At 39.1% G+C, this 17,682-nt stretch overlaps 3 protein-coding genes across 6 annotated transcripts in view; 2 read left to right on the top strand and 1 right to left on the bottom strand.

Annotated features, from left to right (window-relative positions):
• Positions 1-2,012: 2,012 nt before the first annotated feature.
• On the top strand, positions 2,013-4,319 carry LOC116703134 (bryoporin). 2 transcript variants are annotated; one of them, XM_032537763.1, is made up of 3 exons: positions 2,013-2,144; positions 2,437-2,576; positions 3,625-4,319. In XM_032537763.1, the coding sequence occupies exons 2-3, from the start codon at positions 2,473-2,475 to the stop codon at positions 4,052-4,054; spliced, it is 534 nt and encodes a 177-aa protein (XP_032393654.1). In that variant the 5' UTR covers positions 2,013-2,144; positions 2,437-2,472; the 3' UTR covers positions 4,055-4,319. The 2 variants fall into 2 exon arrangements, with proteins under 2 accessions (XP_032393654.1, XP_032393655.1); XM_032537764.1 differs by having other exon boundaries at positions 2,033-2,144; positions 2,453-2,576.
• Positions 4,320-4,804: 485 nt separating this feature from the next.
• apnl (actinoporin-like protein) lies at positions 4,805-6,544 on the top strand. Its single transcript, XM_032537762.1, has 3 exons — positions 4,805-4,993; positions 5,461-5,586; positions 5,686-6,544. Exons 2-3 carry the CDS (start codon positions 5,483-5,485, stop codon positions 6,140-6,142), a joined length of 561 nt encoding a protein of 186 aa, XP_032393653.1. The 5' UTR covers positions 4,805-4,993; positions 5,461-5,482; the 3' UTR covers positions 6,143-6,544.
• Positions 6,545-14,336: 7,792 nt separating this feature from the next.
• Positions 14,337-17,682, bottom strand: part of ramp2 (receptor (G protein-coupled) activity modifying protein 2) — a 4,874-nt gene continuing 1,528 nt past the window's right edge. The window contains exons 1-4 of one of the 3 annotated variants that reach the window (XM_032537760.1): positions 16,650-17,645; positions 16,352-16,384; positions 15,991-16,168; positions 15,631-15,886 (exon numbers count right to left, since the gene is read on the bottom strand). In XM_032537760.1, the coding sequence (XP_032393651.1) occupies positions 15,637-15,886; positions 15,991-16,168; positions 16,352-16,384; positions 16,650-16,698 (510 nt within the window). In that variant the 5' untranslated portion in view covers positions 16,699-17,645 and the 3' untranslated portion in view covers positions 15,631-15,636. Of the gene's footprint in view, positions 15,887-15,990; positions 16,169-16,351; positions 16,385-16,649; positions 17,646-17,682 lie in introns of those variants that run through there. The other 2 variants (XM_032537758.1, XM_032537759.1) reach the window with 2 other exon arrangements.

Raw genomic sequence — 17,682 nt, 5'->3', positions numbered from 1 at the left:
AGCCTTCACAGGTGACATCATGCTGATATAACATTTTACTTTACAGTTTATTCAAGGCTGAATAGATAAAAGTGTTAACAATATATCTAATGGAAACAGAGTGTTCAGTGATGTTAAATATTTGTTCAGCTTTCTCTCCAATTTGGGGTTAATGGGAGCTGCTACAATCTATCTACAATAATGCATGTGATTCTGACAGTAGGAATGTGTAGTGTCAGTTTCAGCTAACCATTAACCTGACAGTCACTTTTCTAATATAAAACAGGGTGTAAGTAAAGGTGTAACAGATTAGAAAAGCGACGTGAGTGACATGAGGTTGAGATACTGTACTGATACAGCAGCGACTATAATTAAATACGGTTTCATCTTTAGCATACATTTATCATTGTCACCATAACACTTTAAAAGCCACAGTAACCTACGTATTAAGATTACTGACATTCTGTCTTTGTGTCACTTTTAATTGCCTCTTACCAACTGTTCTCAGAAACCGCAAAGATAACTCTACCTCTACAGCGTGATTAAACTTAACACACTTGCTTAATTATAATGAGGAGGAAATTTGAATCCATTATAACATAAATCAATTGCTTATGGTTGAATGTGAGACTGAATAAGTGACTTTGTGTTACTGAATAGAGGATGCCCACTACTTATAGTAAATAGAAAGTTGTTTTTTATGGTTGTTTTTGTTGCATTTCAAATACTTTAAAGTGTAATTCAAAAAATACAACACAGGACCTATGGTTCTCGGGGTCTGTGAGGCTGTGATGTGAAAATCTGTCAAGATTTCAAAATCTTTACTGCTAATGATATAAAGAGCATAAAGCGTAAACATCGATAAATGACCAACTATAATGAGTCTGTTTGTATCAGCTCTATTTCCTTTTTTTCCAGTAGACTTATAAAGCTCTTGATATTTAGTATTGGCACCTACCACTATTTAAATGCAGCCATGCCCTTTTCACGAGACATAATGAAGGGCATGCTGAATATATCTTTGTCAGAGATTTCCTTCCACAGATACTGGCTAACCATCAGAAAGCAAACATTAACTGACAAAGTCTGTGTAGTGCAAATGCCTTTTTGCAAATGCATGTTTGGTGCCATCTGGTGACTTCAAGCATTGGAGTTAAAGGATTTAAATCAAGTTCCAGTTGCCAGATGTGTGATATAGAACAGTTGCCATAATGGTTGGTTGGAGGAATAATGAACATATCTCAAAGCACACTAAGTTTGCAAAGCATTCTTAATTGGAAAGGCCCTATAATTGTATGGATAAATGTAACACAGTAGTATACCAGCATGTGTTACAAAATGCATTGCTTTTGGAAGTTGCTCATGGAAGAAGGGGGTATCTCCTCTTCTGCGCAACACTACAGTAGGAGCAGAGTCTACAGTAAAAGAATGAGTGCCATTAGAGTCACGGTATGTTGAAATATGTGGCTGATGCAGGGAGGTTCCCGCAGGAATCTGTCGCTAGCCATCACTTGCAACAACAAGTAGTCAGTTGAGTAATGCCTGAGGGATTTAGGTTACATTCTAAGCAAGTCAGAATTTGAAATGGTCCTTAAGGAACCTGAAATAAAATATACTGAACTGAGCTGCAAAGGGTCCATAAGGAGAGTTCATTGAAAAATGTAATGAAATCAGTTAAACTAATAAAATAACTAAAGAATAACTATTAGAATAAGGTTTTAACGGCAACAATCTGATATGATTTAACAACAATGGGCGGCATTGAGTTACACTTTTGTAAAGTAAAATACATTTTCCTAAACTCACCGTAAGCCATTAATAGCAGAGGTGATATCAATACGACCCATGTCTGATGTGAAGGCAAATGTTGACACATGTCTAGTTAATATATGAATTAGTTTAATGATTCACCTAATTAGCATTATTAAAACTCATTACTTTATGTCGTGATCACACGCTCAAAAGTGCCTCTTTTTGAGATGTAATTTTCCTTATGGGATGGTGTATGCTGCTCACTTTACTGTGGACACGCCTGTGTTTGTGTTGGAACAAGCTCTGTGGAGGTGTTGTCACACAGGGGAGGCTCTCCACCCGTCTGCAGGATCTGGGAAAAAAGGAAACTTGACTGTGCTGCCTAAGACAGCTAGTGCATTAACCTTCAAAAGGTGAATATCATTTTTTCTACTAATAGCAAGATTATAATTTACAGTATGTGTAATATGTGTATTTTTTTTTATCCTGCACTCCGTAACAGTTCTCATATAAGCTTTAGTCACATTGTATTTGCACTTTACTGCAGAATGATAAATTTAGTAATCCAGAGTAAAGAAAATTTGCTAAGTTTGGCTATAAAAGGGTAATTTGTTTTAACAAGAGTAAGATTTATGGATTTCTTTTGACCTGCCATTGCTAAAAAACTAAATACTTTTGTCTTTGTGTCTTTTATTAAAAAAAAAGAAGTCATTGCTCTAAGCTTTCAGTCCTGCAGCCAAAATGCCAGAAACAGCAGAAGCTGTGTCAGCCACTCTTACCACCAACAGAAACTGCACCATAGAAATAACCAATGTCAGCGGTAGCTTCTGCCTCATCAACCCCAAGTAAGTCTGTAACTGTATTTACCGATTTAATACCTGCAAAAGTGATTAAATAAACCTAACATCTTAGAGCAAAGTGGATTGGATGAAGACAATTATTGAATGACCTCATGCAAAGTTAATTTGCAATTTATGAAAAACTAGAAAATCTTTTTCTTTTAGATAAAACACTCTTAATTAGAGTTCAGTGCAGGTTAGCTTAGTCTTTTAGTCACCTGCTTGAACATTGTTTTCGGCACTTAGAGATAAGCTTCTGCAATCGGCCTGTGTACTCAAGTTAAATTGGTTTCAGGGAGAAGGATTCATTTTCAAAAGTCTCAATGCATTGCTTTGAAGTGCTTTGAGATTGTAATGCCTGTTTACAGCATTGGTATGCAGTCATTTCATAAATGAAGTATCCACTACTTTTTTCTTTCTAATAGTCATAGAAAAAGCACAGATTGCATAAGCATAAGACATCTGTTTATGGTTATCTTGTACTTCATTCAAAGTAAAGCCCAATGGTAGTGCAAGTGAAATGTCCCTATACTATGTATTTAACATACATCATACATTATTGGATTTGGTCGCTGCCAATTCCTCAACAATAAAAGCTGTCAGTTTCATTCACATCTGATAAAAAAGGGGAAATTAATAAAACAAAACAATAAAATAAATAGAAAAGACCCATGTCTATTGGAATTTCTTCCACACTTCTACATTTATCTAGCTGTGACAGGACAGACCATATCTTGGATGGGTGGTTTTCATGTGTGACATCACTTTGCTAAAAACATCCACCTATCCATCACGCGGTGACACACACCGCCTCATTGCACATCGCATGCAGGTACACTCACTGTTGCTTAGAAGTCCACAGCAGTACTTGCACAGTCACACTCCATCCATCAGTATGAGGCGGTCCAGGTACCCTGCAAAGCCTAACACTCGAGAAGTACACTGACAATCTCCAACAAAACTTGCAAAACTCTTTTATTTCATCAAAAGTCTGGGAAGTGTGACAGGTGATTGGAAGTGGTGGTAAGGATTTGTCTCCTGCTCTCTTGTATAGGGTATACATGTCAAGTGGCTTCTGTCATCACCCGCCCCAGCCTACAGTTCGCACCACCAAGACCGAGGTGTGCTCCTTTACCAAGGATGACAACACTGCCACGGGCTCTGTTGGCCTGCTGACCTACGACCTGTTCCATATGCAGAGCCGAGTTTGCTCCGAGCGCATGGTCATCATGTTCTCTGTGCCCTACGACCACAACCTGTACAAGAACAGGCTGGCTGTGGGTGTGGTTGAGCATTCCCGTGCCTGCGACAAACATCTGTACGACCAGCTGTATGATGGGAAAGATCTCAGTAACTTCACCCGCTCTGAGACACACGGCTCTGGGCTGGAATATAAAGCTGCATATGTTGATTTGAGAGCCACAATGTCTTCTGTTGGCAAAGCCATTGTTAAAGTGGAGCTGTATGACAAAATGGGTCGCTAAGAATCTGCTGGTGTTCTGTTTTTTCTTTTGTTTTTAAGTTTTTACCCAACAGAATAAATAAACTTGATTTGATTTGATCTTCTGCTGCATGTTGCCATGCAGAGGAGAAGAAGACTGATTTTGCTGGCATCTGTATTTTGTGTCCACTGAAAGACATCAATATCTGACAGCCAGCTCATGGATGACCCATTAGATATTCCTTGGGCTTATGTATATTGTACACTCCTTTTGTCTTTGATAATGGTAATAAAACTTCCAAACCCAATGTTTGTGTTGTGTTCACCCAGTATGCTTTCATTATTACTGATGAACAGTAATCATGTTTTAATCTCTTAACTGCATCCATCCAATTCTAATGAGTAGCAACAGATGGAATATGTGCATAGATGTTTTTTTAATTGGCATGATGATATTGTTCTTCACTGACTGTCCCACTCTCCATCTTGCTCTAACGTGTGCGTGTCTTGTGTGGAATTGAAATTGCAAGAGTTTCAACCAAACAAAAAATAAGAAGTAAAGAACCAGCAACAATGTCTGTCTCAACTTGTTCAGTTTGCTTTTGTCTCTGTTGCACAATACCACAGGAATGAGATTTTCAAAACCATATCAGTCCATGTAGCCACAACCCTGTAGAAGAAAATAAGTGTGCTGAGCGAATGATCCCTGCTTACCTAAGAGGTCAGTATCCAATAGGAAACCGTTGCAAACTCTGCCACGGGCTAGGGTGTGGCAGTTTTATCCCACAGGGGAAAACAAAATGTGTTCTCCTGTTTTAAAAGAGGGTGCGTGCTGTCCAACAGGGGTTGTTTTACAAGTGGGAGGGTTTCCTGGGTGATGGCATACATCCTTGTTTATAAAAAAAAAAAAATACAGGCGCCTCCCTTCTAGGTAACTCATCCCATTTTGGGACTTGGTAGATTCAACAGAAGTTCTCAACAGGTAGGTCACTTAGAACATTTGGGGAAAAAGACTTGAGACAAAATAAATGTGAATTAATAAAAAATATTTGAGACATACAGAAGCCTGATGGGGCATTTGTTTGATGTGTATATTATATCTGTTGATTAAAAAGGGTGATCATCTTCTACTGTTTTTACTCTAACTTCATTATTGCATGCTCCTTAGTGCTGTAGAAAAAAACTTTAATGAGGCAATGGAAGTCTGTTATTCTCTGATTGCTCACAAATGTTTTAGAAATCTCATTAGCCTTTTTGAAATGCATCATTCATACCCAGTGCCCGTTTGTGCACTTTTGAAGGTCAGTAGAATGCCAATACAGCAAATCAGCAGAGCAGTGGGGATTGTCATGATTCCCAGTGTGTTTAGAAGTGGAGGGAAGTGCTTGTCACAGCTGCTATGTCGCTCAGTTCAGATGGTTAACACCTAAATGACCTTTGTTTTACAAGCCGATCTCACACCCATTCCAAGATGACGGAGTCAGCTGAAGCTGTAGCAGCCGATGTGAATAGCAAGAGAAGCGTTACCATTGAAATTGTAAATGTCACTACAAACTACTGCCTCATCAACCCAAGGTAAGCCCTGACTGTTTTGTCCTTTATTTTTCAGGCTTGTTACAAATGAATTACATTGAGGCAAAAGAAAATGTGTAATATATGTGTCTGTTTGTGTAGGGTGTACTTGGAGAATGGGGAGACATACAACCCACCTCAACCCACAGTGCGCCCACTAAAGACAGAGGTCTGCACTTTCACCAAGTCCGGCGGCAAAGCAACCGGCAGCACTGGTGTGCTGACCTACGACCTTTTCGAAAGGACTCAAAATGACCACATTGAGACTCTGGCCATCATGTTCTCAGTTCCATGGGACTACAACCTGTACAAGAACTGGTTTTCAGTGGGTATCTTTAAAAAGGGCCGTAACTGTGATAAAGATTTGTACAAAGAAATGTACTACGAGAAGAACCAACAGGAGCGTGGGTTTGTCAGGGAGGAAGCCATTGGGTCAGGAATCAATTATGTGGGAAACTACCTAGATATCAAGGCCACAATGAGTCCCATGGGCAATGCCATCATGAAGGTAGAGGTGTGGGATAAGCTTTTCACACCCCTGGGCCAACAGGCTCACTAGAGACCCCTCCATAACTTGTATTTCTGTGTCCTAGCAGCAGAATTCATCCCTCCACGCCAAGCGTTTACTGTTTTAAATACAGTCAAAACACATGATTTAACAGTTGTGTTGTTGCTGACGTGTGCCTGTATACCTGGGTATTACCCCTCAGTAAATCTGCTTAGGATCAGAGTTTAGTTTGTTTAGAAATCCATGCGGCAATAACCCACCTTTATAGCCAAAGCCTCTGTCTGTTTCTACAGCATCCGGTTTTAAAATGGCATCTTTAGAAATAAAAAATCAAAGCGTGACTCACCCGGAGGACGAGGGCACACACAAGCTTAATAAAAACACACTGAGAGTCTGTCTGTGTTTACCTTGACACTGTATTCTGAGGAATAAAATAAACCTTTTTTTGATGAAGCTATTTGTGTGTGTGTGTGTGTGTGTGCTGAATGACTTCAGGAAAGTGCTTAAACGAAGCGAGATTAATATTGTTTTTAATACATAATTACATGTTTTGTGCATGTGTAGAATACAAGGCAAAATTGGTTTGCAATGGATTCGGGAGGATCATTTTGAAGCAAAATTAAGATTCAAACAGAGACAAAAGTGAACTGTTTTTTTCCACAGTGGCTGTATGAGAGCAGCATAGGGACACACCCCGTCTCATGTTGCCCAACATCAAAGCTTATCAATCATTGCTGATACTGTATTCACAGTACACCAAACATCAGGTGAAAACTGAACACATTTTCAACAGATTGGTTTAACATGCATCATATTCAAGTTGTTTATCTAATGCAAAAAAGTTAATAACATGGTTGGCATTTTGTTCAAAATTAACACATTCTGTATGATATTTCAGAGCATATGGTTATGAAATATTTTGCACCTTTTTCGTTGTGGATTTCTATTAAGATATTCCATTGATTCCTCTTATTGTCTTAATTAACCTACAGCTAAAAATAACAATTTAGTGAAAGATCAGAGAAGCTCATATTTAGCATAGCATTGCGGTAAAGACTTAATAGACTGATCTCTACGAACTAGTTTGAATAATAATTACTATTTTTGTAAACATATTCTACATTATGTCTCAACAAACACCTGCATGAAAACAAATAAATTTTTGACTAAATATTACCTTGTGTCATTAAAATCTGGTTTTAAGAGACTCAGTAGAACAGTAATTGTACCCAGATTTTTTTAAAAGAGGCTTTTAATTGCCGGCTTTGAAATCCTGACAGAACTAGAGGGAACACTAAAACGTCTTATACAGTTATGTGGTTAGCGTTCAAAACACATTCACTTATTTTTTATGAATCAGCAACATCAATGAGAAAATGCTTTTTGTTGTAATTATGCTCTTGGCAGAGACTGTGAGTGGTGAATGAGACAGGAATGGATTTAAATGAAGACCCCCTATTATTGTGAGCGCTCAGTAACTCATCACACTTCTAAAAGCTTTATATTTCTTTAAGTGGTGATAAATGACAATGTTGACGTGTTATCTCATCATCTAAAAGTGTGTTTTGCAGTACTGGCACAGCCAATTCTGTGTAGATACAGTAATTAACCTTAGGAAAAATATGTGTGTCTAAGGCAGGAGGCAGTATTAGCTCTTCCCTTGATTCTGTTTAGAATCTCATCACCGCATTCCTAAATCTGTTGTCCCGTTGGATTCATGATGGTTTTGCTGCATTGACTGTAGAAGCAACAAAGAAGCCCAGATCAAAGGTTTTCTGTCACTGTTGCATTTGCATAAGAGCCATACATAATATAAAGCCATATACAAGGCCTGTTTAGGCTCAATCCCTGAAGCATTGTCACATGGGGCCTATAAACAGATGAGGGACGCTAAACAGAAACTTTTGTTTGTCACAGCTTTAAAATGGGGATAATTCCCACACATTCATATTTTTCCTTTCAATATCTCCTCTATGTTTACTATACTGCACGTACGTCTTTTTTCAGGTTTTCTATTATATTGTTCTCTGTGTGTGTTTGTGAGTGCTCGAGTGTTTGTGTCCGTTTGTACGTACAGTAAATGTGTTTTTGTGATCTCTGAACATCTCTGAGTATACGTACTGTACACGTGCACCTGCACATGCAGAGACGGATATTTTATATCAAACGCAATATTTTGTGCATTATGTAATTTGTATTAGGCAAGTCTGAAAAGATCTTTCAAGAACAGACTGGGATTAGACTTCTTAACCGGGAAACAATACATGTATTTGCCTGGATAAGAAGCTCAGCAGTGGTGGATTGAATCTGATGCTATTTGCCACTATACAGGAGTGAGTCTAGCTGTTTGTCACGGTAAACATTTCTGTCAAAATCCTACCAGGATGTCCCGAAGAAAAGGGAAGTGGATAACTGCAGGCACACCATAAAAATGTAGTCTTTTCATAAGGCAAAAATCAGCTGATCACACTAAAACAACAAAGGTTCCGGCTAAAGCCACTGCAAGAAGATGAGCAGAGGTGAGGGGAAAAAACAATGCCTGGAAAATGTTACCATGGCAAAAAGAAAACTCTTACTGCCTGTTACAGCCTTTTTAAACTGTGCCAGCATTTTCCCTGGGTATTTTTTTGTATTTTGACAACACGCTGTTGAACTGATCTGTGGTTTTCATGCAACGAATAGAAAAAGGCTGAAGAGTGAAGTAAACACAGCATGCGTATCCTCTCTCATTGTACTTGACGTCTCTATTTACTTCCCCTGTTATCATCCCCACCTGTTATCAAGACTGTACAGTGACTGTGTATTTTCAGTACATGAACAAATATTTAAAAAAAATATTTGAATTTGTGGGACTCTCAACAAAGCTGGGCTGATCAACACAAAGCTTAGAGTGCATTAACTGGGTGAGTCCCATCATAATCTATCTGCATCAAAGTTTCAACTTCAGCAAGTTAGTTTGAATTTCATGGGTTCTACTTGCTTTAAAACTAAGCCTAGAAAGATGAGAACTAACTTGTATATTGACTCAAACTGGGAGTGTCCAAACAGAAGCATACAATTATTGAATTCCAATGACTTGTATGGGTGTAAGCTGCAGCCCCTTTTAACAGCCTAAAACAAAGTTACAATCAGTAATATAAAACAGGGTTATTTTCTCTTCAAAGGGAATAGAAGTGTACTTAAAAGGTGCCATTTCTGAGTGCCTTCAACTACTAAATATGCTCTCAAAGACTGCCATCTAGAGGCCCCCTCTGATATTGAGTGTATTTCACCTTAAAAGCTCAAAACACGCCAGGCAAGTCTCTTTAAAATACTATACATGGATACTACTGTGACAAAAAATGTTCAGTGATTGGTTGATAAGCAGAAAAGTTGTGTTCCTAAAGACCTCATCATTAGTAGCAGACTTTATTGTGCACCCGCTTCTCCTGCTAATCCTGGCTCCAAACAGGTCTTGAACCCAGCAGGGCTTGGCACTTGAACAGTTTACTCTGGTGTGTGTCAGGCTGGCAACAGGCGCCCGCAGCCCCATCATTGGATCTCAACCACAGGCCTCAATATCAGTCAGGTTCCCCTTGTGTGTGTCTACAAGGGTAAGACAATAAAGTCAAATATGTTGAAACTAAGCTGGAGTTGCATTGTTCTGCATGTTTGTTTTGTTTTTTAAAAATTCAGTGGGTCATATTTCGAAGAGTGTTCATAATTCCTTTGGATAAGATGTGTGGGTCTAAGGTCTTTGTTATTAGTGGCAGGCTTTGGAAATTGTCTCATGTTAGTTTTTTAGTTTGGAACTTATCATGCTGATGTGTTATCATGTAACAATATAGAGAACCTAAGGGAGGACACACAGTGTTCTCTACAGTACTCTGTTCACTAAAAACTGAACTGCCATGGTGCTGCTTTCTTAATGTGTCTAGTGCTATAAAGTTGGTGTATCTTGTAATCAATATTGCTTTAAAATGCCAGTTTGTTACATGACACAAACCTACTTCAATTCCATTTCCTACCCTTTTTTAAAATGCTGGCAGTTATGTTATCACCCCTATACTATAACCTCACATTTTGTTATACTCTGAGACTGTACTTCATTTGAGCAGGGTTTACTGTTTTTGGTTAACTCTCATGCTCTCATAGTATCGTTTTCAGTTCCTGCTGTATCATGCTACATGCTACAGTAACAAACAGCATAAGTCAGGGACTAGCTGGTGAATATAGTATAGCATTCAGTAGCTAAAGAGTCTTGCATTTCCTTAAAACGTTAGAGACCGAGACAAGAACATCTAAAAGGGAATAATGGATTTACAGTACATTCATCTGGTGGCAGAAACACAACTCCAATGTTTTTAAACCAAGTTTGCCAACATAAAAAGTGACAATGTGTCAGTCTTATGTTCACAGCTCATTTCCGCTGTCCCCAACGGGCAACAAACTTATTGTAAATTATTATAAAGTTATTGAAGATGTATTATACAATTTAATATATACTAAGTTATCCATAAGTTATCCATAAGTAAATTATTTTCTAGAGAATTTCCATAACGCTGAATGTCTACAAACCCAGGTTCAAGTCTTCAGTGGTGATGTGGCAGCTGGTAAAACACTGCAATTTAACTCTTACTACCATTGCTACTGTTGCATATTTGTACAGTGCATGTTTTTTTTGCTGTTAATTTTGTTGCGATGAATTGCAGTTTTTGGGTAAATCTCAGAGCCAGCAATACCTTGCAATTGTTTTAATTTCCTGATTCTGATCATACCAAGTCCCTCTGGTTGTTTCTCAGGTATAGCTAATCCTTGACGTTATTCAGCTGCAGCTCTATATGTCTTGTTTTTTCAGGGATAAATCTCACCAAAACAATTCATGTTGACCTTGACAGGTTGGTGCAGGACCTGCCCCTTTTCCATCATCGTTGAAGAACTGAAGAATTTTGCTGCCTCCTGTCACTCAGGTTTTCAGCTGGCAGTGGAACACGGTTGTTCATTCTGACTGATCGAGCAGCAGTTTTTATGTCAAACCTACTTGAATCCTCTGCCAGCTTGGTGTCATCCAGCTGTAGGGTCAGCTCTGACACTGCCGTGCCAGCTGCCTGGATCTCGCACAACAGAGTAATTACTCATGTCACATTAAATTACACGCATCAGTGGGTACAATCTTTTAATTTTCATCAAGTCTGGCAAAACTCCAGTCTGCATAAATTCAATGAAACATCAATAACTCTTCAATAACTTGGCATAGACTCCAGGACACTGACCATTTCATCAGCTGTCAATGATACTGCTGAATGCTCCTTCGAATGAAGCAGTGGAGCTGACACTGTCAGCTACCTCTGTTGTGTCCACTGCCAAGTCCCGAGCCACACTATTAAGTCTGCCAAAGGAACCAGCAGCTGATGTACAGATGCCCTTACCCGCTGTCCTTCCAACCACTCTGCCAGATATCTGGGACATAACGGTCATCGGCTCCCACAGTGAGAAGACCCAGAGGCCCTGACAGAGGCTCCAGAGCCAAAACCTGCAACTGGAGACGCAGCTGCAGCTCTTGGGTGTGATCACTACTGCAGTGAGAGGAAGGTCTCTGGTCTTGTGTGAAAACACAGTCTTTGTCTCAGCTTTAGAAATATATATTCATGTATCCATGGATGTGCCATTTATATTTTCTCAGATCCAAACTAACTATAGCTAACGTAACCTTTCCATTGTGGCATTGGTAGTTTGTTGAGTCTCTGTAAATTGTAGAGTGTGGTCTAGACCTACCCTATCTGTAAAGTGTCTTAGAGATAACATCTGTTATGATTTGACACTATAAATAAAATTGAAGTGAATTTGAATTGTTAGTTTTGTTTTATTTTGGACCAACACAAGTAATGAGAAAAACTGAAAAAAAGTGTTTCAGTTCTATTTCTACCTTTATTTTGATCATCATGATATCATCAAACTATGATAAAATTGGTGCATGACTTGTAATTTTGCAATGTGCAACAGACTTTTTTTGTACAATTGAACAAAATGTATTTTCTTTTTTAATGTTATAATTACCTTCACCAATTACATCAGTTTTTAATACTTAACTGTTGTCAATTAATTTGGTTTCAATGAAAGTCTAAAGTTCAAAAGTATTCCTGGTTCCTTTACCCAATCTATCTAACTTGTCAATCAAAACTTTCTACTAACTAACTACTGTCAGATTTTACATAACACAATATAGCTGGAGGACTGCAGGCATGCTCTATTTCAGAGAGCAATTCAAACCCCACAGCTTCAAGTCATCTCACTTCAGTGTCAGCACAGATCAGTGTGTTCGGATCAGCTGATTTATATATGAGTTAAGGCATCTCAAACTGTTATGTAATTGTGATGTGGCATAGCTGAGGGACTGGAGAATAACCTTATGGCCTCATGTACTCTCTGAAGGATTCCTAGTGATAGCATACCTCAAAGTATTGTTGCAAGAAGATGCCTAGATCTACCCAAGAACACTCATTTTGCATTGTAAGCTTTTACAGTTGCAGCTGACATTATTTGTTTGTCATTTGTCATATTTCTAAAAATCTCCAGAACTTGCCTGTGAATCATCACGTTTTTAGGTTTCCTTCAGAGTCTTAGTTATCCAGTGAAAGTTGTCTATACATCCATGCTTACATTGCAAACAGGAACTGCTATTGGAAATTCAGCATACTCTGGTGCCAGTTTGACAAAATGTAAACAAATTTAGGAGAAAACCCAGCTAACTCACTCTCGCCATGGCATTAACACATTTTTTAGTATGACCTATGCTGAGGTTCCAAGTAGGATCAGTTGATACTAGAAGAAAGTGGCGTTAAAACAATGCACACCACTGATTGGTCAGAGAGAATCGTCATTAGCACAACATCCTGCACGAACCCGCCATTTTAAATAGACAAGCAATAGTTTTATTCACTTGACCTGGATGTAAAACTGTACAAGTGACACAGTGCAGACGTTCCTCTTTTTAAAAGAATTAAGTGAATATTGCATTGAAGATGATGTAACGGCAGTTTCATTTGGCAGTATTAGGATAACAAGCTGAGAGTCCCGCCTACACTGAGGGAGTACAGTGTACTGGAAAAATGAAATAGAAAACAGAACCTGGTACGAAAAAGTGAGTTGCATCAATCCAAACCATGCAGTGGAAATAAGGCAGTAGTCTGAGGGGGAGGACACAGGGTCAGACAATGAAAACCCCTGGTCCATATTTCAATGATAAAGATTCAATGGGCCAAGAATGACAAGACATACTACAGAACATACAGAGTCTAAGTAAGTTAATTCTCAGCTTTGTTTACTAGTTGTTCTTGATTTCTGTCTCTAGACTACACACGTACACATATACAGATAAGCCTTTTGTCTGTACACAAAGATTATCAGCTAGGGGGTTTAGTGACCCCACTGTTACTTGCTTTTTTTTAACATGTTTTTAACATAACTCTTTTATAGATGACTGTCATGTTGGTAAGTTCTGGTGTAAAATCTCACTCTATCACATACAACCTAAAACCACTAGAGGGCAGGGTTTCACCCACCCATGTAAATTGACCGTGGGTGTTTACCTTGAGTACTGAAAACACAAACATATAATTTTCTGAAACTATTGCTGTAATGTGACTAAAAAAAATTATGATTAATACTGTTTTCAAATGTTGCAAAATGGCGGCAAAAATTGTTTCTGGCTTGCTGTAAGAATAAGGAACACCGAATTGGAGGAGTTCAGAAGGGGGTGGGGATGAGGATGACCCGACATCTAGAGAGGAAGAAGGTCACCAAACACACTTTTCCCGCCCAGCCCAGCCCAGCTAGACGCACACATACACACACAAACAATGGCCCACCCTGCAGTGTTATGTTTGCCAGATGAGGGTGTTATACATGTCACTGCGTCCTTCACTACAGTACTTTAGCAATTGCGCAGCATAGCAACTGCACCACACTATGCTCACTGAAGATATAGTGAAACACTACCTGAGGCACAAAGCAATGCCATCTGCACTGCACTCAAGGGAAACAGGTGTTTAATCAAATACTGACTGGTTAAAGAGTACCTTTGCCAGAATGATGTCACAATTCTGTTAAAGTATCCTTGTGAACATCAGCTGAACTGAATACAGTCTGCTTCTTTCATGGTTTGATTGGCTTGAAAAGAACAGGTTTAGATTTGATTGTTTTGGAGTGAAAAAATAAGCAACAGCCAACAATCCAACTGTAGATTTAATTATAAAATATATAAAACAGTATATTAAAATACATACAGTAAATGGTGTGAGAGCAGGCAGAATGGGTTATCTCTCAGATGATACAGTAAGTCCACTAAGCCCTGACGATGGCTGAAATATAACACAGTATATAAATACACATTTTATTTCCAAATCTGAAAGCACTTACAATGGCTTTATCGTCATCCAAGACTAAACAATACGTGACATTATCGTGATTCTGTTGAAAGATAACATGTTATCTTTGTGTCGTTGTTCAGTGTTTATCGCTATGCTGTCTGTCTGTGGGTTTTTGTCTGATCTGGATGGAGATGTTACATAAACTTTACTTCATTTACCTTATTGTGTGATCATGAGGATTGCAGTGGTTTGGACAGGAGAAAGTGCTAAAGGGTTTCTTACTGTTCAAAAATAGACAATACCAAGAAATAAATCTCCCTTTCTAGGTATATCAGCTTATTGTGTCCCATCTGTAACCTCTGACCTCAAACCTTACACAAGCTATGACACACATAACTAGATCCATGCATCACACCATACTTGTTTTCCTGTCCTTTCTTTACACATAGAGAGAACTTTTTCTAGATCAAACGTGGCTGTATACCTTATCTAATCCAGACTTCAAATCAGTTTAGGTTGCACATGTCCCCCGCATACATATTGTACATTGTTGAATCAATGGCTCAAAGCAGAGTTCAGTTTGATTGGCAGCAAAATAAAATTGCATTAGAAGAGTTCAGGAGTTCAGTAATAAAAAATTACCTTGTCTTTCATCAACACAACTGCTGTCCAACATATAGAGGAGCGTCAACACAATTACATTTGACTTAACTTCTGCAAGCTCCAGAGCTTTTGTCATCATAACCCTGAACACTGGGTTCTCAAGTAGAAAACCAAACTTTGTTTTCTGAATAGCGTCTGCAAATTGAATGTAACCATTAGATAAATGTTCAGATCTTGAGTGGGTTGGTTGAAACCAAACGTGTCACAGTATGGAACAGGAATTTATAGTTACATGGATTTTGTCACATTGTGTCTCTGTTAGCATCAAGGAGGTTGTTATTGAAAAGATGCAATCATTGTGATGCCACTGATCATGACATTATCTCTGAATCAGTGTCATCTTCTCAAAAGGGTTCCTCTGTGGCAAATATTTTAGAATTCCTCAGAAATATTCAGTCCTCTTCAAGGTCACTGGTGGGATAAAAGCGCAGCTGAGATGTATGTGTTAACAAGCTGTAGTCCTTAGGTTTGCAAAGGAGGGAGAGCACAGGTTATATTCTTGGGAATTGTGATCAAGGCCAAGATTCAGGATTTTCAGGAGCTGCCATCAGCATTCTTGGTCTTAAGCACCACAAGGCTAACCATGACAGGGATCAGACAGATGGGAGTTATCACCAAGGCAAAGACGATGACTGGGGGTGGGTCGCTTAGCTGCTCTGTGGGACAATCCTTGAAAAATCTGGAGTGAATATCCACAAAGGTCTGTTCCACCAGCTGGTTGGGCCATGGGATCACCAGACAGTCAGATATCTCCTCTGTGCAAAGGCTTAGGTTACTATATAAACTGCAGTGAGAAGACAGGGAGGGTGCAGAAGAGGATTCACACATCAGCAAATATTTGTAACGTTTTGAACATTTGAATTGCAAATATGAACACACATTACTTACACGCTCACATTGCCCCAACTGCACCAGTCAGTGTTGTTTAGTGATGCCATTGCGCCATCAAATTTGAGGAGACATAGATGGTCAAGCATGATGGAAAGGCAGTCCATTGTTGGTGCACCATAAAAGTTATAACAGAAGCTGCAATACTCCTGACAATGGTGAGAATTATTCCCACAAACTTCATGAGTTAAAGAGTGAGAAAAATAAAAGGAAACACATTGAGACAGATTAGAATGAGACAGATTAGAAAATGACAACAAAGATGTGTTGGACAATTTTTTTTAAATATCTCCATTAACTTATTTGCTCACAGAATTATATAAGGTTGTACAACTCTGTATTAGGTTATAAAGTCACATACCAAATGACAAGGTAGACTCTCCATAAGTGGCATCTAAAACAAAGTAAAATAAGATTTTTGGATCACAATACTTGACATCAAACACTAATGTGGACTATTCTTGCAATGAACACTCTTCAAATTTGCCATGTAAAGCCCTTCTAATTCAGTTCATTAAATCATTTCATCAAAGACATACAGTACATCCTAGCAAATTTCAATGCAAGATTATGTTTGTCTATTGTAGCTCATGAGTTCCTTCACATGCCTAGTACTGAGGCAGGCATATGCAGCTGTAGAAGGGAGGCCACACACTCACCGCAGAAAAAGGAGAGGAATACCCCAATGAAACCAAGTGCTCCCTTCATGTCAGAAAAAATGAATAAAGGTACGTTTTCCCCAACCGGTGACCATATATAATAACCCTAAACTTCTTAGACTGTGTACAGCGAGGCATAACAGGAAACCCGACAGGATGGAAGAGACGCAGTGTAACCTTCGGTTACCAGATGTCCAAACAGTGTTACCCGCGGTTACCAGATGTTCTTCGAAGATCTGTCTGACGGCCCTGTGCTTGGCAGCAGCTCTTCCCCTCTTCAACACACGTTTCTTTAGGATTTTCTTTCTTTTTTTAAAGGGGTGGAGGCAAAAAAGATTGTCCTCTCCATTCTCCCAAATAAAAGGGAGCACACCCAAGCTGGGCTGGACTCACATCTGAAAACCCTTTACTCTTTAACTCTTGTTCTGCTTTTTAGTCTCAGTTTCTCACAGTCAAGGGCCTGGCCAGCTCACAGCATGTGATTTATTTGCCTTTTGGGCTGCCTCTGCCAAATAGGAAACATAAGTAAACATTTAGGGCTTAGCATTTTGGGGTGGATGTAATCATGACTCTGCAGGGTGTTCTGTGCAGACAGCCATGATTTCATATTTAGGTTAATTTGACCAAACCTGGAAGAAGTTATTAGTCAGAGCTGACCAGCTGTTTAAAAGGCCAGCCAACTAATATTTATCACCACAAGTGTGGGAAACCTTTAGGTGTTTTATGTCATGAGCAGCTCATGAGAGTGCTACATCTGTAAGGTAGTTTCTCACTGTCTCCCCTCACCCCTTTAAAGAGCAGTGTGAGAGAGGTGGTTTCATTGATTGAATGAAAAATGGAATGGTTTATGTTTTCTCACGACCAACTTGTTAATTTATGTCACTGAATCCACATATTGGGCCTCTCACAACATCTGTTTGCCGAGCAGAATTTTGATTTAGTAATGACATCAGGAAATGTGTCTTTTCAGAGGAGGAGCTCAGAGTTGGGGGGAGTTGGCAGGGGAAGGAGGCGGGGGGGGGGGGGGGGGGGG

This window comes from Etheostoma spectabile, chromosome 15 (assembly GCF_008692095.1).
Source record: "Etheostoma spectabile isolate EspeVRDwgs_2016 chromosome 15, UIUC_Espe_1.0, whole genome shotgun sequence".
In the NCBI taxonomy this organism is placed as follows: domain Eukaryota; kingdom Metazoa; phylum Chordata; class Actinopteri; order Perciformes; family Percidae; genus Etheostoma; species Etheostoma spectabile.
Note: the sequence above shows the minus strand (reverse complement) of the source record. Positions and strands in the feature narration are given on the sequence as shown.